Source organism: Zingiber officinale, chromosome 5A, assembly GCF_018446385.1.
Source record: "Zingiber officinale cultivar Zhangliang chromosome 5A, Zo_v1.1, whole genome shotgun sequence".
In the NCBI taxonomy this organism is placed as follows: Eukaryota; Viridiplantae; Streptophyta; class Magnoliopsida; order Zingiberales; family Zingiberaceae; genus Zingiber; species Zingiber officinale.
This window is the reverse complement of record NC_055994.1, coordinates 119,579,530-119,595,245: the sequence shown is the minus strand read 5'-3', so window position 1 is coordinate 119,595,245 and position 15,716 is coordinate 119,579,530. Positions and strand designations below refer to the sequence as shown.

Here is a 15,716-nt window from a genome sequence, read left to right as displayed (position 1 = left end):
GGTGTATAGATCTTCCTCCTGGGAAGCATATTTCGGTCGATATAGACTTACCTCTTATGTATCGGCCGATATTAGCCTACCTCCTATGAGGTGTATAGATCTTCCTCCTGGGAAGCATATTTTGGTCGATATAGACTTACCTCTTATGTATCGGCCGATATTAGCCTACCTCCTATGAGGTGTATAGAACTTCCTCCTGGGAAGCATATTTCGGTCGATATAGACTTACCTCTTATGTATCGGCCGATATTAGCCTACCTCCTATGAGATGTATAGATCTTCTTCCTGGGAAGCATATTTCGGTCGATATAGACTTACCTCTTTTTGAGATATGTCCCGGCCGATATTAGCCTATCTCCCTGGTTTCATTACCTCCCTTCTTTTCCTTATCAGGGACCCTCGAAACCTTACCCATATCACTAGCCTTCCCTTCAAATCTAGTCCAAGGAGGTGTAGACGACTGACTAGACATAAGTATTGTAAGGTCTCCCTAAGCGTTGGTTAAGAAATTTACTATAGATCATAATAACAACTAATTAGGCACTCGCAAATGAAAAAAAAAAAAAAAAAGAGATTTTTTTTTTTTTTTTTTTTAAAATGTTAAATGGACTGGACTGGTATAGTCTAAGGGGGGTTAGAATTAAACTAATATAGGGAAAATATACAATCCTCAATTTAAGAGGAGAGTTATTAATTGTAATCACCTTAGATTAGGATTAATAGTCAAGGGAGCATTGCAACCTAGGTATAAAGGGGTAAATACCTAGGGTAAGGTTCGCCGCAATAATCCCTCATCGTTATCACTGTGCATCGCCGAAACTTTTCATTTCAACCTCCCGGTTCGTCTCTGCGGGTTCCGATCAGACTCATCAAGCTGTGGGTTGCGATCTGGAGTCACACCATCTCGTCGAGCTTGCAGGGATCGGCGAGCGGGCGGGGAGGTCTTTCATCCAGACCAGCGGCGACTCAGTTGCGACGGGTGAGGGCTTCATTGGAGGAGCGCGAAAGGGCAGGCAAGTGTATCTACTGTGATAACTTGAGATCTGAGAGGTATAGTGGGGTGGAAACCTAAAAGAGGCGAGGGTTGGAAGGGATTACGATTGATTATTTTTCTTGTAGATGTTCTGATGGGTTTTCCTTTGGGGATGCTCCGATTGGCACCTCTTGTGTATGCTTTCAACTGTTTTTCTTCTTGTGGATGCATTCGATCGGTTTTTCCTCGTAGATACTTTGGATTTGCTTCGCCTTTGTAGTGTTGGGTTTTGTTCGAGGTTTCTGCCGGAAGTGTTGTCTGGTTCGTACATGTTTACGAATTTTTACAGTGATTCCAGCTTTGATGGAGTTCGAATTTCACCGCATGTTCTCCTGGAGGTTTTGAGCCGGTGTCTAATGTGCTGGGAACCAAGTTTGAGTTGTGTTTCCGTGATGAACAAGTTCAATGGGTTGTGCATTACCTGTTTGTCTAAATGTTAGATAGAGCTGCCTAATATGAGTTTTTTTGTTCTTTGAGCGTTTCTGGATTCGGTTTGAGGAATTTCTATGAGAATTTAGAGTTGAAATTGTGACTCCGTGGGTGTTTTTGTTTTGAAACCTTTGCGAATTTCATACGATATAATTCCTCTGTTGCATGATATGGTGTACAGGTTTCGATACAGTGATTTTTATTTTTAGAAGATCTGCACTACTACTGGTTCATGTTTTTTTTTTTATAAAGTTGTAGGAAGATCTTCGTTGGCCTATTTGAGGAGGTGTTCTGGTGTTGATTATGGGATTTAACAGCATTGATAACAAGTTTCTTTTCTTTCTTGTAGATTTATTATTGTTTGGATTTCTTGTTGTGGTTACGGTTTGATGCGAACCTTTAGAATGAATTGTTATTTCTGCAAGTTTCACTTAGTGGATAAACTTGAATTGATTACGGGTAATTGATAATTTCTATGAGTATTGACTTCCCTTTCCTTAAATATTTAGACTCGTACTGTAAGTTTAGTTGTTAATTGTCTATTATTGCAATATATCAGTTTCCTCATTTTTATATGGACTTTATATACCTGCTTACCTTTTTATTTTGTTATATTCAGATTGAATATGATAAATTGACATGTTTATTGAAGATTAATGAAATTGGATTTATGTTACAAATATGTTGTGGTTACAGATAAAAATGGTAAACGGATCTGTTACAGAATTTGATGGAGTTAATGTTATGTCTCTGATATATATGGGTAGATTAAGTTTTATGTGGCTAGATGGTTGAATATGTGCATATGGGGTAGCAGTACGGGATGAGTGACCCGGGATGAGCTCCGGGGAGGGCCCATCCAAATTTGACTGATACTGGAATTTATGTTAGCTTCGGCTATATGACTGTATGTTCTCTAGGAGGTACCTCTAGGATCATGGGACTGGATTGACTGGCTCTAATTGTGGTTACCGGATATGTGACGTATTCATCTTATTTAGCTGTGTAGGAACTTTATTTACCGCATCTTCCTTCTCTATTATGCAAGCCTTTTAAATATGTTTTTATCGTTTAACTCCTATCTCTACTACTTTTTGGATTCATGTTCCATCACATGAGATTATACTTGCTGGGTTGTAGACTCATGATGCCTACATTACAGGTGAGGACGTGTCTCCGGACACGGCAGAGGGCCTACGGACGGAGTAGGCGAGGAGGCGAGATGGACGCATGGCGTTGTCCGGATATTAGGAGTGCTGAGTTTAGGTGCTTCACGGGAAGGGTCTTTGCTTCGGAGAGGTCAAGGGTTTTTTGAACGGAATTTTATTTGTCATACCTTGTGAGAGATGTTGATTTTTTTTTATTTTCGATAAAACAAAATGTTTGATTTGGTATCGTGTCATAAGTACACGCTTGGTTTGTGTTTGGTGGGTGATGCACTATATAAAAAAAAAAAAATTTTGAGGGTTGGTTACGGGATGTTTCAGTTGGTATCAGAGCCACACTCCTAAGGGACATCATGCGTCAGCCATCTCGTCAGGAACTCGACTACTTCAGTCAACAAGTTTGTAAGATCTACGTTATTTAAGTTTTGTATTTAATGTGATAACTTAGTCACACTATGATGGATATACTGATATGTAATTATGGGATATAAATGAGATTAAATCGGAAATGTACAGGTTATGGCTGGGAGAAGGAACAACAATAACGGAGAGATGGGTGGTCAGAACAACCAGTTCCTAGAAGGACTTACAGCACTCCTACATGAGCAGAACCGTATTCATGGGGAACAAATTCAACAAATACTGCAGGCTAGGGAGCAGGGGAGCACACCCAGACGTTCAGCACCTAGCACGCAACCGGTCTACAAGCAGTTTCGGGAGCTTGGACCGACGGAGTTTAAAGGCACCACGGATCCGATCGCTGCAGAGGGATGGATTCGGTCTCTAGAGACGATATTTGACTTCATGCAGCTCATAGATGCGGACAAAGTCAGGTGTGCGATATTCATGCTCCGGGATGATTCTCGAGTATGGTGGGAGGGTGCGCGACTGACCGACTTGGACTGATTTCAAGGAGGTATTCTATGGAAAGTATTTCACAGTTGACAACAGGACACGGCTGGCACGGGAATTCTTGGAGCTTCGCCAGGGAGATTTGTCAGTGGCGGAGTATGTCAGGAGGTTCGAGAGAGGACGCTATTTTGTACCTATGATTACTAGCCAACCAGTCGAGGAGCTGAAGCACTTTACAGAAGGTTTGAGGCCGGCTATTCGCCATGATGTCAGGCTGAGTCGGGTCACCACATTCCGAGAAGCCGTTGACCAGGCACTGATGTCCGAAAGAGACAGAAATGACATGATCAAGGAAGCTCAGAACAAGAGACTGAGTTATCAGGGACGGGATCAGCAGGAGCCGGGGAAGAAGAAGACAATTCCTGGTCAGAATTCAGGAAAGCAGCCGTTTAAGCAAGCACAACCGCGTCAGCAAATTCAGAAGACACAAGCAGCTGAAAGCACTGGTTTCAGGGTCGAAAACAAGGTTCGTTGTTCCAAGTGCGAGAAGATTCATGCTGGGCAGTGCTTAACAGGTACAGATGCGTGTTTTATGTGTAAGAAGTCAGGACACTTCGCGAGGGAATGCCCACTGCTCAGGGAGCCAACCAAAGGGAGAGTATTTGCGATGACTCAAGAGCAGGTGGATCTGGACACGACTATTATCACAGGTATGATTTATGTTGCCAATATTCCAACCCATGCATTAATAGATTCTGGAGCTACACATTCCTTTATATCTGAGGCCTATCTCACAAAATTGGGCATTATACCTGAACGAATGGTTGCGGGATATAGTGTTTTATTACCATCGGGGGAGGAATTGCATAGCAACAGGATGGTAAAGAACTGTCAGATGATGATGCAAAACCATATGGTGGGCGCAAGGTTCATCGTGTTGGAAATGACAGAATTTGATGTGATCCTTGGCATGGACTGGCTAGTTCAGCATGAGGCAGTCATATATTGCAAACAACGGACGGTTAAGTTGAAGCTACCAAATGAAAAACTCCTCATTTTTCAAGCAGCTTCACAACTGGCCATTCCCCACATGATCTCCATGTGTAAAGCTCGAAGAATGCTAAGCAAGGGATGTAAGGGTCTTTTAGTCCACATCTCGGTTAAATCGGAGGCACGACGACCAAGTTTGGAGGAAGTGGATATAGCACGAGACTTCCCAGAGGTGTTTCCAGAGGATGTTATAGGACTCCCTCCGAATCGGGAGGTGGAGTTCGGAATTGAACTAGTACCGGGGACTATGCCGGTGTCAAAAGCACCATACCGATTGGCGCCTACCGAAATGAAAGAGTTGAAGGAATAGTTGCAGGAATTGCTGGACAAGGGTTTCATTCGACCAAGCGTGTCACCATGGGGAGCACCGGTGTTATTCGTACGTAAGAAAGATGGGACTATGCGTCTGTGCATTGATTATCGGGAGTTGAATCGAGTGACAATCAAAAACAAGTACCCATTGCCTAGGATCGACGACCTGCTTGACCAGTTACAAGGAGCAACAGTGTTTTCAAAAATCGACTTGCGATCAGGGTATCACCAGATGAAGGTAAAGGAGAAGGATGTGCACAAAACAGCATTTAGAACCCGATACGGGCATTATGAGTTCCTAGTTATGCCATTTGGACTTACTAATGCCCCAGCAGCATTTATGGACTTGATGAATCGGGTGTTTCACTCTTACTTGGACCAGTTTGTTATCGTCTTCATTGACGATATATTAATTTACTCTCGAAATTACCAAGAACATCGCTTGCATTTGATCACGGTGCTACAGACATTGAAGGATCATCGGTTGTATGCCAAATTTAGCAAGTGTGACTTTTGGCTGAATCAGATTCCATTTCTAGGGCATATCGTCTCAAGGGACGGGATAGAAGTGGATCCTGCCAAGGTTGAAGCAATCCGGAATTGGGATACGCCAAAGACTGCTTCCGAGATATGGAGTTTCTTGGGTTTGGTAGGCTACTATCGGAGGTTCATCCAGAACTTCTCTCGTATTGCTTTGCCGCTGACCTCGCTGACTAAGAAGGGGGTAAGATATGAATGGGCAGATCAGTGCAAGAAAAGCTTTGAGGAGTTGAAAGAAAGATTGACGACGGCACCAGTGCTTGCGTTACCGGACGGTTCTGGACGGTTTGTGGTGTACACTGACGCATCCAAAATCGGACTAGGAGCTGTATTGATGCAGAATGGGAAGGTCATTGCGTATGCCTCACGTCAATTGAAGGTGCACGAGCGAAACTATCCCACCCATGATCTAGAGCTAGCGGCAGTTATATTTGCATTAAAGATTTGGAGACATTACCTTTATGGAGAACGCTGTGAAATTTTTACAGAACATCAGAGTTTGAAATATTTCTTCACACAGAAGGAACTGAAGGCGGTGGCTGGAGCTGGTGAAGGATTATGACTGTAGTATCAGCTATCATCCGGGCAAGGCTAATGTTGTGGCAGACGCACTGAGTCGCAAATCTGCAATGTTGTCGCAACTAACCACCCAGCAGCAATTGATATCAGAATTTCAACGGTTGAGTCTAGAAGTGGTAGCGCCGAAGGAGCACCTTAAATTGTCAGCAATGACCATAAAATCAAATTTACTGGATCAAATTCGGGAAGGACAGATGATGGATCAACAGTTAGCGGAATGGAAGCGGAGGGACGAGGAAAAGGGGCAGGCTGTTTACACAACAATGGGTGGAGTGGTGCGTTACAAGGGCCGCATTTGGGTACCTGGAACAGGGACTCTCAGAGAGGATCTCATAAAAGAAGCGCACAATACTCCATACTCCACCCATCCTGGAAGCACAAAAATGTACAAGGACATGCAATTACTGTATTGGTGGCCGGGTATGAAAAAAGACATAGTCAATGTAGTGCACGAATGTCTCACCTGTCAACAAGTAAAGACCGAGCATCAGAGACCGGCAGGATTGTTGGAGCCACTCCCGATCCCTGTCTGGAAATGGGAAGAGGTTGCCATGGATTTTGTGGTGGGGTTACCCACCACTCCTAGAGGATCAAACGCTGTGTGGGTGATTGTGGATCGATTGACCAAGTCGGCTCACTTTTTACTAGTAAAAACCACCTTCACAATGACACAGTATGCAGAACTATATATAAGGGAGATAGTACGACTACATGGGGTCCCCGTTCAGATTGTGTCAGACAGAGACCCAAAGTTTATCTCTGGATTCTGGGAAAGCTTGCATCGAGGATTGGGTACAAGACTCACTTTTAGCACCGCTTTTCATCCCCAGACAGATGGCTAGTCTGAACGGGTGATCCAAATTTTGGAGGATCTGTTGCGGGCATGTATGATGGACTTTAAAGGGAACTGGGAGGCAAAACTACCTTTAATAGAATTTACCTACAATAATAGTTATCAGGCCACGATCAGAATGGCTCCGTATGAAGCCTTATATGGAAGGAAGTGTCGAACACCCTTGCATTGGGACGAGGTCGGCGAGAGGGCAGTGCTGGGTCCCGATATAGTAAACCATACTGTGGATTTTATGGTCAAGATTCGAGACAGAATGCAGGCAGCACAAAGCCGTCAAAAGAGTTATGCTGATATGAGAAGAAGAGACCTGGAATTTGCGGTGGGGGACCATGTATTTCTCAGGGTGTCTCCACTGAAGGGGGTGCTGAGGTTCAGGAAGAAGGGGAAACTCAGTCCGAGATATATTGGACCATTTGAGGTATTGGATCGGGTTGGGACCCGAGCATACCGACTTGCCCTACCACCTAACCTGTCGGGGTTTCATAATGTGTTCCATGTATCCATGCTTAGAAGGTACCTCTCTAACCCTTCTCATATAATTAGGCATGAGACAGTGCAGTGGACGCCAGATCTATCCTACGAAGAACGACCAAAACAAATCCGGGATCGGCAAGTCCGGAATCTAAGGAACAAGGAGATCAAGATGGTGAAGGTTTTATGGGGAAATCAAACGATGGAGGAGGCCACCTGGGAAACCGAACCAGATATGCGTAATCGCTACCCAGAATTATTTGGTAAGTTAAATTTCGAGGACGAAATTTTTTATAAGGGAGGGAGAATTGTAAGGTCTCCTAAGCGTTGGTTAAGAAATTTACTATAGATCATAATAACAACTAATTAGGCACTCGCAAATGAAAAAAAAAAAAAAAAAAAAGAAGAAAAGAGATTTTTTTTTTTTTTTAAAATGTTAAATGGACTGGACTGGTATAGTCTAAGGGGGGTTAGAATTAAACTAATATAGGGAAAATATACAATCCTCAATTTAAGAGGAGAGTTATTAATTGTAATCACCTTAGATTAGGATTAATAGTCAAGGGAGCATTGCAACCTAGGTATAAAGGGGTAAATACCTAGGGTAAGGTTCGCCGCAATAATCCCTCATCGTTATCACTGTGCATCGCCGAAACTTTTCATTTCAACCTCCCGGTTCGTCTCTGCGGGTTCCGATCAGACTCATCAAGCTGTGGGTTGCGATCTGGAGTCACACCATCTCGTCGAGCTTGCAGGGATCGGCGAGCGGGCGGGGAGGTCTTTCATCCAGACCAGCGGCGACTCAGTTGCGACGGGTGAGGGCTTCATCGGAGGAGCGCGAAAGGGCAGGCAAGTGTATCTACTGTGATAACTTGAGATCTGAGAGGTATAGTGGGGTGGAAACCTAAAAGAGGCGAGGGTTGGAAGGGATTTCGATTGATTATTTTTCTTGTAGATGTTCTGATGGGTTTTCCTTTGGGGATGCTCCGATTGGCACCTCTTGTGTATGCTTTCGACTGTTTTTCTTCTTGTGGATGCATTCGATCGGTTTTTCCTCGTAGATGCTTTGGATTTGCTTCGCCTTTGTAGTGTTGGGTTTTGTTCGAGGTTTCTGCCGGAAGTGTTGTCTGGTTCGTACATGTTTACAAATTTTTACAGTGATTCCAGCTTTGATGGAGTTCGAATTTCACCGCATGTTCTCCTGGAGGTTTTGAGCCGGTGTCTAATGTGCTGGGAACCAAGTTTGAGTTGTGTTTCCGTGATGAACAAGTTCAATGGGTTGTGCATTACCTGTTTGTCTAAATGTTAGATAGAGCTGCCTAATATGAGTTTTTTTGTTCTTTGAGCGTTTCTGGATTCGGTTTGAGGAATTTCTATGAGAATTTAGAGTTGAAATTGTGACTCTGTGGGTGTTTTTGTTTTGAAACCTTTGCGAATTTCATACGATATAATTCCTCTGTTGCATGATATGGTGTACAGGTTTCGATACAGTGATTTTTATTTTTAGAAGATCTGCACTACTACTGGTTCATGTTTTTTTTTATAAAGTTGTAGGAAGATCTTCGTTGGCCTATTTGAGGAGGTGTTCTGGTGTTGATTATGGGATTTAACAGCATTGATAACAAGTTTCTTTTCTTTCTTGTAGATTTATTATTGTTTGGATTTCTTGTTGTGGTTACGGTTTGATGCGAACCTTTAGAATGAATTGTTATTTCTGCAAGTTTCACTTAGTGGATAAACTTGAATTGATTACAGGTTATTGATAATTTCTATGAGTATTGACTTCCCTTTCCTTAAATATTTAGACTCGTACTGTAAGTTTAGTTGTTAATTGTCTATTATTGCAATATATCAGTTTCCTCATTTTTATATGGACTTTATATATCTGCTTACCTTTTTATTTTGTTATATTCAGATTGAATATGATAAATTGGCATGTTTATTGAAGATTAATGAAATTGGATTTATGTTACAAATATGTTGTGGTTACAGATAAAAATGGTAAACGGATCTGTTACAGAATTTGATGGAGTTAATGTTATGTCTCTGATATATATGGGTAGATTAAGTTTTATGTGGCTAGATGGTTGAATATGTGCATATGGGGTAGCAGTACGGGATGGGTGACCCGGGATGAGCTCCGGGGAGGGCCCATCCAAATTTGACTGATACTGGAATTTATGTTAGCTTCGGCTATATGACTGCATGTTCTCTAGGAGGTACCTCTAGGATCATGGGACTGGATTGACTGGCTCTAATTGTGGTTACTGGATATGTGACATATTCATCTTACTTAGCTGTGTAGGAACTTTATTTACCGCATCTTCCTTCTCTATTATGCAACCCTTTTAAATATGTTTTTATCGTTTAACTCCTATCTCTACTACTTTTTGGATTCATGTTCCATCACATGAGATTATACTTGCTGGGTTGTAGACTCATGATGCCTACATTACAGGTGAGGACGTGTCTCCGGACACGGCAGAGGGCCTACGGACGGAGTAGGCGAGGAGGCGAGATGGACGCATGACGTTGTCCGGATATTAGGAGTGCTGAGTTTAGGTGCTTCACGGGAAGGGTCTTTGCTTCGGAGAGGTCAAGGGTTTTTGAACGGAATTTTATTTGTCATACCTTGTGAGAGATGTTGATTTTTTTTATTTTCGATAAAACAGAATGTTTGATTTGGTATCGTGTCATAAGTACACGCTTGGTTTGTGTTTGGTGGGTGATGCACTATATAAAAAAAAAAAATTGAGGGTTGGTTACGGGATGTTTCAAGTATGGTCTTGTCTTTGTTGGTGCGGTTAGCACTAACGGTCTAACTCAGGTTTTGATGAATGACAAATCAGGTTAAGTTAGGTTTGTTGTTGTCTGACACTTTTATCAAGTGTGCAGGAAAAGTCCAGCTAGGTCGACGGGCTGATCGGATAGCTGGCGAGAAGTCCAAGCGGGGGCTGACCGGACGCTTAGCGAGAAGTCCGGCTAGGTCGACGGGCCGGCAGGAGAAGTCCAGGTCGACGGGCCGACCGGATAGTTGGTAGCGGGTCAACGGGCCGACCGGACGCTTGGCGAGATGTCCAGACGGGTCAACCGGCCGACCGGACGTCCGGCGGTGTCAAAGTCCGGAGAGGGATGGAGGACGCGTTCCGGGTAGGGAACATTAGGCGTCGATCCGCTTAGATCCATTTCGATATCCGAGTCGAGATCGTGACTAGATTCCGGAAAGACGGAATCTAAGTCATACTTTGCTCATCTATAAACTGCTAACATTCTTTCGCAGGTACATTTGCCTGACTAACCTTTTCGCAGGAGAAGGACTTTCGGAGAAGAGGGGTCCGCGCCTGATCCGGCGCCGGAAGGAATCCGGCGCCTAAGGCAAATTTCATCCAAGTCGTCGCCACGTGAGCATCATGGTTTGTGCACGTTCGTGCCGGAAGGGATCCAGCGCCCGGAGCAGAAACCAGGTAGGAGCTTCAGAACCAATCATTACTGAGAACTCTTCGACTGCTGGTCCTGCTGCTCCACGTTCCTGCGACGCTAACAAAGCTCCGACAAAGTGCTTCTTCGTCTTTTTGGTTAATTTCCTTGTCGGTATTACTTTGTTTCATTAGCATTCCTTGTACTCATTTTGTAATTATATTCGAATTGCTAGTGATTGCCCAACGAAAGTGGTCAAGGACCACGGGCCTTCGAGTAGGAGTCGTCACAGGCTCCGAACGAAGTAAAAACAACTGTGTCTACTTTTCTTTTCCGCTGCGCTTATACTCGAAATTTTCGAATCGATATTCACCCCCCCCCTCTATCGAACCTATCGGTCTTACAGTCTTTTCCTACCCGTGACTCTGCTCCAGATATTGAAATGACCTCACAGATTTTGTGTACAACTGTCTCTCTAAACCAAGTATAGTGATCCTGTGAGCCTTTTGCTCATTTAAATAGGGTTACAACCTTCTCTTCATCCACCACCCATCTCAGTTCTTTTCATTCCTTGCCACCTTTTATTATTAAGGTTATGGTCTCGGATCCTCCCCTTTGGGGGCGACTTTTATCGGACCAGGTGAGATCTATATATGAGTTTATTGGGATTTTTGCTCCGACTACCTCTGGGGTTCAAGGGATTGTCTTAAGAGATAAAGCTTCACAATTCAGATTTTTCATCCAAAGATGTCGATGCTTTGAAGGACTCAAGAAACTTCAGAGAGATTTTCGCTACTCATAGAGGGGCAGCCAAATGACCCATGGGTGTTGTGTGAAGGGCACAACACATGTTACCCTTGGGCTATGCTGGGTTGCTCCACTTGCCGAGCTCTAGGGCTTGAGAGGGGAAGTTGTTTTTATATTTACTTTTCTATCATGGTCTGTATCGACCTTTCTCCTTCCCCCTGCCCTTGAGTTTTTCTACTTTGTTGCTTTCTTCGTCCCAGGCAGAATATTGTCACTTATGAGCCTTGACAAGCCTAGGCGAGGTAAAATATTTTTATCTCTGCTCCATGGTAAGTTTGAATCCAGTGGGATTAAAATTTTCTAAGCGTTTCAAGAGCTGGTGTTTATAAACTTTGTTATCTATCGGAAGCTTACTATTCTGAGGGAAAATGTAATGTTGTGTACTTGATCAAATTCTAAGTGTAACCACCAACTCTTGTATTGAATTAAATGATTCTATGGAGTCCTTCTGTAATTTACCAGAATAAATGTGATGTTGTATTCATTACCTCTTTGTGTGTCCTTTATCATGCCTGAGGCTATCCTAATTGTTGGCATACTTCTATATCATGACTAATATTATGCCAGCCAATCATTGTTTCGTCGATTGATGTCAATATTATGCCTACCTAGCATAACCAAAGTCATATCGGCTAATATAAAATTATTTTGATCAATATTAGTTTGTATTTCATAAGGTCGTTAATTCAAAATCTGTCATTCGCCTAAATCTCCATCCTTAAATGTTTTTGTCCTTAGCTTGGACTTTAGTCAAGAAAATTAGTCCTTTTCACTTTATCATGTCCAGTTAATCATGTCTTCTTTCGAAGCTTCCTAGCTGGTGATTGGCTCTTCTTTAGGTGAGAGAATGTTAGAAGCGTACCCCGAGACGCTACCAACCCCAGCGTGATTTGACCTATCACATCCGATATAAATGTTTTTATGATGGTATGACACATACTTTTTCTGACCGCCACGTCACGTGGGTCTTTTGCCTTTCTATTGTGATCCTCCGCGTCTGCTGCAAAAAATGTTTTGATCTGACGACGGTTGTGTGCTTTCCAAATCCTAAACCCTTCGTCTCCTTTTAAACTTGGTTCCTTCTTTTCTTTCCTCTAGAGTTCTTTTCTTGTCGCAGTCTTCAACCAAATCCCGTGCTCACCGTTTCTCGACGATCTCCTTTCTTGCCTTCAGTAAGTAATCTATTGTTTCACTAGCCTATACTTTTGTCCATGGTTGAGGAAGCAATTGCTCCTTGGTATGTCCATATGTCTTCTTCCTTTGATAAAAATGCGAGGCTAGCTATCCGTCGTCAGTATGAAATTCCCCGAGAGTATGACATCATAATCCCCACACCGGATGATCGTCCTCATCGTCCCCCTGATAATTGCGTAACCTTTTTTAAGGATCAGTTGATAGGAGGTTTAAGGTTTCCTATTCCTCCTTTCTTGATTGAAATAAGCCAGTATTTTGATATTCCTTTGCAACAGTTTGCCCCCAATGCATTTCGTTACCTATGCGGTACTTACATGCTGTTTCATTTGCGGGATATTCCTCCTACTCCTCAAAATTTCTTCATGTTCTCTTATCCCAAATGTTCAGAACCAGGTGTTTTTCTGTTTCATTTACGGACTAAAATGGTTTTTTTTGAGGATATGCCTTCGTCTCTCAAAGCTTGGAAATCTCATTTTTTCTTCTTAAAGTTTCCAGGACTCATTCCTTGGTCTCATGCTTGGAAATCTTTCTTGCCCCCCTTGCCCGACGTCAAGGAGTTTCATCTTCATCCTTCTTTCCCTCTCTATTGTGAGAAATTATTAAATCATCGACTTTCTATTCTTAAGTGGCTACGGGTCGATCTCCTATACTTGTTTGGCTTAAGCCTTGTCAGGCCTGATACTCGAGTTCCTTTAGGTAACACCTTATTTCTTTCTTCTTATTTTTAACTTAACTAAACTATTTTTCTTCTCTATGTAGTGGATAGCTTATATGATGCTTTGATTGACGAGGAACTACGTCTGGAAGAGGATGTTATTCGCGCCAAAGAAGCCAAACTTCTGGCAGCTATTGCTGTTCCTCCTCCAATCGAAGAACCAGCCCCTTTAGTTGAAGCACCCAGTTCTTTGGGCATTCTTGAAGCTCTTGAAGGTCCCTCCGCAGAGATCCCTGCCAGTTCTTTACCCGCTGTTACTTCTCCAGTGGCTGTTGCTGTCTCCTCATCTGCCCCTCTTCCCCTCATTGAGCTCACGTCTCCCGGTAGCTCCGGTAAATAGCTAACTGAACTTTCTAAGGGTAAACGCCCAGGGCGCAAACTTACCAGAGCTCCTCCGTCAAAAAGGAGGCTCATTCTCCCTGCTGACGAGCCAGTTTTGGAAGGTTTTTCTTCGGCTGACCTTCCTTCTGATGAGCCGACATTGGCAGAACTCTATCCTTCCCTTAGTTTTCCTGCCCCCCTTCTCTAATGCCAACGCTTCTGGTGATGTATCCTTCACTTTTCCCCTATCTATTCCTACTTCTGGGTCTTTGCCTTCCTCACCTTCTTCTTATTTAGTCTTTGCTCCTCCATCTATTCCTACTTCCTCCTTTTCTACTGGTTCTTCTACTATTTCTATTCTCCCCATACTTCTAGGAGGTTCCTTTGCCGGCGATTGGGATGAAATTCGTCCCCTTTTTGAAGAGCTCTCTATTCCTGAGGCAATTGATCGCTTCTCTCATAAGGAGAATCAGGTGTGCTTACTGACGCCTGCCCTCTATTTCTCAACTGTTATCTTATGGCTTTTCATTATACTTCCAGTGATGGATAGAAAATATGAGTTTTTCTCGACTACTGCACAACTTATACATTGAGAACACGAGGTTGAAATCTGAAAATGACAAACTAAGGCAAGAGGTTGCCGAGCTATCTTCTGCTGCATTTTCTGCTGCCGCCAAGAAACAACTCGAAGCACAAATTGAAAGTCTTCAGACAAAATTTAAATCGGTTACGGACCTTAATCAAGAATTGACTTCCAAACTTGGCGAACTAAAGGATAATTATGAAGCAAAATTAACTGAAAAACTCAAAGCCCTGCAGCTGAAGGAAGATGAAATAACTTCCTTGAACACCTCCCTTAACTCAGTCAAGACCGAGGTTTCTACAAAAGAAGCTGAATTGAAGACTTCTCGAATGGCTTTGGTGGTTTACAAGGGTGACGAAGATGTTCGTTACAGGGAGCGGGCCACTGCCATGATCAAGTCTCCTAAATTCAATAGGTCGATCGTGAAGTCTATCTTATCAGCTTTTACTGCGGGAGCTCAAGGGGCAATTCAGCAATTAAGAGAAGAGAGTTACTTATCTCATGACCCTCCTCCTAATTTCTTAAATCGACGCAGACTGATTGAGAACAAACCCCCTGATCTGTATCCTAAGCTGACTTTGACTTAAATTCAAACTTTTGTAAAGAGGCAGGCTGAAACTCTGTAATGACGATCTCACATAACGCTGCTTATTCTCCTTTTGTTATTAATTTTACTCTTTCTCATGATAGTTATTTGTTTTATATAAATGTGTCCAATGTTGCTCGGTTTGTCACCATACAATCTCTCCCAACAGGTTGTCACGTCTTAGATTGTTTCCTTATGACCGGACGATATATATCAAGATTGATAAATATCGCCCGATATTTTATAGTGTAGTTATGTCTCGCCTGATTTGACATAGCTCTATCATGATGTCCTTAATATTGGTCGATTTATTTTACTCGACCGGTTTACTCCTATGTCTTCATATGTCCTTTTCACGTATTAATCGAATCTCATGGGGTTTTATTATAGTGTATATTATTTGACTCATTATGATAAGCTTTTGGTTGGCATACCAGCTTGCTCTTTGTCTCGGCCGATCCATCAGGATCGCCCGTTTCGTATTTGTAGATCGTATCCAGTATCCTTTAACCAAGTCTCGTCTGTTAACTAATATCTGGTGCTTAACTTTTATTTCGTTATACCCATACCCTAAACTTATGATTACTGGATTAATTTTTCTTTGTACTTGTCAGGCTCTCTTCAGAATTACTTCTAGGGAAACTTCACACATTTTTCGAGGTAGATTACTTAACTTTACCTCTTTCTTTTGATTTTATTCTTTAATATTATTATTTATGACGATTGGAATTCCAAGTACCCTTTACTCTCCTTTTTTCCTTTTGCTGTTTCTGTTTGGGGGTTTTAGCACGAGGCCAGAAGAGAGACA

The 15,716-nt window shown here is 42.7% G+C and overlaps 2 protein-coding genes across 2 annotated transcripts; both read left to right on the top strand.

Annotated features, from left to right (window-relative positions):
- Window positions 1-2,625: 2,625 nt before the first annotated feature.
- On the top strand, window positions 2,626-3,534 carry LOC121979934. Its single transcript, XM_042531910.1, has 2 exons — window positions 2,626-3,026; window positions 3,145-3,534. Exons 1-2 carry the CDS (start codon window positions 2,982-2,984, stop codon window positions 3,532-3,534), a joined length of 435 nt encoding a protein of 144 aa, XP_042387844.1. The 5' UTR covers window positions 2,626-2,981.
- On the top strand, window positions 3,522-10,050 carry LOC121981491. The gene is made up of 2 exons (XM_042534038.1): window positions 3,522-4,190; window positions 9,744-10,050. Exons 1-2 carry the CDS (start codon window positions 3,677-3,679, stop codon window positions 9,788-9,790), a joined length of 561 nt encoding a protein of 186 aa, XP_042389972.1. The 5' UTR covers window positions 3,522-3,676; the 3' UTR covers window positions 9,791-10,050.
- Window positions 10,051-15,716: the final 5,666 nt, after the last annotated feature.